Source organism: Sycon ciliatum, chromosome 7 (assembly GCF_964019385.1).
Source record: "Sycon ciliatum chromosome 7, ocSycCili1.1, whole genome shotgun sequence".
NCBI lineage: Eukaryota > Metazoa > Porifera > Calcarea > Leucosolenida > Sycettidae > Sycon > Sycon ciliatum.
Window position 1 is genome coordinate 5,316,068 of NC_088649.1, and position 4,237 is coordinate 5,320,304.

Sequence of the window (4,237 nt, forward strand, 5' to 3'; positions counted from 1 at the left end):
ATAGTTTTACCATCAGGCCTCCTCTGTCTGGCTACGGAATACTCCCTGTACCCCGTAAGCAAACAGGCCAACGTGCCATAACCAGTAGGGATGAAACGATTACACCGATTACTCGGAACTTACTCGTTATCTCTGTGATCGCTGTTATCGAGTATGCACTACTTGTACATGTGCATAGTACTAGCTTAGTTGCACTGTACTGTTTGCATAGTCAACTCCAGCACGCGTCATCCAGGGTGACAAAATTCACACATTTTCTAGGCACCTTCGCACTTTTGGGATCCGGTGTGTCATGCACATATTCCCCGGAGACCAGTAAAGTTTATTTGTCATACAAATCCAGCATACTCGTTTTATGATAACTCGATCGTTAATAACAAACGGTACTCGATAAGAAGAAGTGGATGGTCGTTTCATCCCTAATAACCAGAAATGCTGCATACTATTAGCAGAAATATAACTCACAGGTGTTCTAGGTTAGTCAAGTCGTCAAAAACAAACGGTTGGATTTCGGTAAGGACGTTGGATTCCAAATTCCTGGAGCAGAAGAAAACCAGAACAAGCAGAGATCAGCTTAGGGGTTGCACAGAGCCATTTGATAAGAAACAATATCCTTGGGTTCTCGTTGTGGTTCTGCGCTGTCTTTAAGACAGGTGGTCACCTTATCCAAGTGCTCACCTTATCCGAGTGATCGCCTTATCCAAGTGATCACCTTATCCGAGTGGCCACCTTATGTGTGTGGTCACCTTATCCGAGTGGTCGCCTTGTCCAAGTGATCACCTTATCCGAGTGGTCGCCGTGTTCGAGTGGTCACCTTATCCGCGTCAGCTTTTCCAAGTGGCCATCTTATCCAAGTGGTCGCATTGTCCAAGTGGTCGCATTATCCAAGTGGCCACCTTGGCAGGTTTTTCTGTAATATGTAGTGTCCCTGAAAAACGCACCCAACGCTTCAGGCAGTGCACCTGCTCCCATCCTACAGTACACACTGACGTGTACCCCGGTAGTGGAGACACATGGGAGTAGTTATTTATATTTGTTATTGTAATGTATGAATTCAAAAATTTTGAAGGACGCTTCACGCAGCTTCATTATACTTGAATCGTTTGCAGGCAACCTGCCTACACTCAAGAGAGCACTGCATTTCACACAAATCCATTAGAGGTATTGTTACAACGTTTCGGTCTTTATGACCATCATCAGGAATGAAGTGGACATGGAAAGACATGGAAAGAACAGCAGTATAACAGCAGTATACTGCTGTTCTTTCCATGTCCACTTCATTCCTGATGATGGTCATAAAGACCGAAACGTTGTAACAATACCTCTTATGGATTTGTGTGAAATGCAGTGCTCTCGTGAGTGTAGGCAGGTTGCCTGCAAACGATTCAAGTGTATGAATTATAACTAAAATTACTGTGCTCTTGTTGTGTCGCGATTTCAATCCATCTTTCCCACTTCAAGTACTCACAGTGTTCTGAGGGGTGTCCAGTCCTTGAACAGTTCTGGTTGATTCAAGCTAGAGATAGTGTTAGACGGTGCTCTCAGCTCTCTGTTCGTGCACAGTGACGAGAAGACAGGAAAAAGACAACAGCACAGATACGTTTAAGGCTATCACCAACATGCACACACGCACACATCCGTTTTCCACAAAAGTAACTGGATAGGCGAGGGAACCGGATAATCGAACACACATACTGTATGTATGCATGACATATGCTGTTAATCGGTAACCAACGATTTTCTTCTGGACGGTGAGGGATCCGGATAAAAGAGGACCGGATAAGCGAGGTCTGACTGTACTACCAAACACGCACAAACACACACACACACACACACGCGCGCGCGCGCACACACACACACACACGCACATCATACGCTCATATCACACATGCACGTTAGACCAGAGACAGTTGGGGAAACGTCATCACACGGGCAAAACAACAAATCGTACTACAAAAAAACAGCGGCCACTTACAATACTTCTCCGGCTGGAACTTGCGGAATCGCACTGATGTTGTCACAATCGTACACACCAGATTTGAAATAGCAAGTGCCTTCGGCCGATCTGATCACGAACGCAGCCTGGATGACAAAGAAGAGTTCCACAACCCGAAGGATGGACAGACGTGGCTGGACAGCGTGCATCGCGCACAACGGTGGATGGGCTGTGAAAAGAAAACCACGCACACCACACAGACATACACAGACATACACAGACATACACACACACACACACACACACAGACATACATATACACACACACACACACACACACACACACACACACACACAAGGAAGAACAGCAGGGCTGCCACTTGCTCCGATTTTTGATCGCCTGTCGGACAAACCGACCGATTTTGTTCCCAAAGAGGGACAACCGATTATTTTATTTTGAGCGCTTTTAATCCGGTTGGCCATTCGGCGCTTCCACGTTGCGTTCGGCCAGTCATTGTACATGTACATGTACATGTAGCTGTAAAATGCACGAGTGCTTGCATGTGTGTGGACAGTTAAAAATGTGTTCCGGGGCCCCAACAGCAAGCCATTTTCCTAAAAAAATTCGCCGCGGGACACCCCCGGACCCCCGTCAGATTTCTCTCCCTCCAAGTGTGGCAGCCCTGGAACAGCAAAGAAAAGAATTCTTGTGTTGATAGACACCTAGAAAACAGTATAGATTTCCCAAAAAGTTCTTCAGCTAGAAGAAATGGATAGGAGAAGTCTTACAGCGGGGACCTCTGCTATAGACCAGCGATACTCTGGCTGTTCTACGTTTTCATCAGACTTTCGAAACTCGCGCTAAAAAGGAAATACTTGTGTGTGCGGATACGCTCATTGCCATTCTCGTGTGTTGTGCCTCTGCAACTCGGCGGATACCGTACAGACACAGTTCCGAGGACAACTCGCTCTCCTTGGGAGAGCTTATCCTTGACACCGGAAACCTCCACAGCTTGCCAAGCCTAACGTATCATTACAGGGGTGTCGGGGACACAGTACGGTCACCACGGTATTGACCGTACCACTCGTTGCCCTTGGTACCACGTGAATCAATAAAACACACTGATTTGGACTCTAAATTTCCTAAATTTCCGGCTCAGCAACCCCTCCCCACGAGTGCTTTTTATGGCTGACCATAACAAAAGTAAAGTTTGCACGTCCGCTTTACAACCGGCTATACAATTGTATTGAGAAACACAACCAGCTTAGGGGTCGTCGCAAAAGTTTTCTGTCGTCCTTGAAACGAACATCGTTCATTTCGTACTCGGACCCCCTCCCCTCCCTCTGAAACGAACACAGCTTGCTATGCTGGACGACGAAAATCGCATCATGTACATGTCATATGTACAGTGTCGGTCGACTTGCGATTTTGGCTCGCACCCCCTGCCCCCCAAATGAATCATGTTCGTTTCAGGGACGACAAAAAACTTTTGCGACGACCCCTTAGGAAGTTTCGCTTGTGCCAGGCCACCACAATGCCTGTGATACCAGGGTGGCAGATGCAGCGTCTAACGGCGAGGGTGGGGTGGTAACTCTCACAATCAATGCCAGACAAGGGGGCGAACCTCGTTAGTTGACCATACCACATTACAATATCTTCCCAAGCCCCTACATTAGCACCATGGTGTACGACACACCCATGGCAATTCAGGGCAGCACAAGACATAACTAGTTACCATGGCTATAGCCAGAACAAAACTGATGGGGGGGGGGGGTCATCGGACCCAAAATATCGTGGTTTTTCCGCCATTTTTGCCACCATTTTGGCCGCTACTTTCACCAACACCAGCTAGCAACCGACCAACTGTTGTACTTCCACTCCGTACTTCCATTCCGTGTATTTGTTCACCGGTCACTGGAACCCACCGTTGATAAGGTTGTAGAGGTAAGTGATGATTACCATGCAATGACTCATGCAATGACTCATGCAATGACTCATGCAATGACCCATGCAATGACTCATGCAATGCTGCGCTACTACATGCACATGATGTGTCCTCATCATGCACATAAAAAGGTGGAGCTCATACTCTGAAGACTCTGAAGGGTGGCGGATTCAATTTGAAAGGAGGGCGGTCAAAAAGTGAAGGAGGGCGCAGCGCCCTGCTATGTCGCTTTGGCGAGAACCTGGCTACAGTGCTGCTCAATGAAATCCATAAATAAATAAAATAAATTTCACGGTTCGCGTGAGACTTGGCTGGAAGCCGAGTTTTCGCATCCGTAGGAACGCCACCACCCTCT

General features: G+C 47.3%; 1 protein-coding gene across 1 annotated transcript in view; it reads right to left on the reverse strand.

The window, feature by feature from the left end:
• The window catches only part of LOC135821537 (fibrillin-2-like), a 36,870-nt gene extending 33,233 nt beyond the window's left edge, over positions 1 to 3,637 (reverse strand). The window contains exons 1-5 of the mRNA XM_065334535.1: positions 3,609 to 3,637; positions 2,876 to 2,958; positions 1,976 to 2,165; positions 1,469 to 1,549; positions 466 to 537 (exon numbers count right to left, since the gene is read on the reverse strand). Coding sequence (XP_065190607.1) covers positions 466 to 537; positions 1,469 to 1,549; positions 1,976 to 2,165; positions 2,876 to 2,958; positions 3,609 to 3,637 — 455 coding nt within the window. The remainder of the gene's footprint in view (positions 1 to 465; positions 538 to 1,468; positions 1,550 to 1,975; positions 2,166 to 2,875; positions 2,959 to 3,608) is intronic.
• Positions 3,638 to 4,237: the final 600 nt, after the last annotated feature.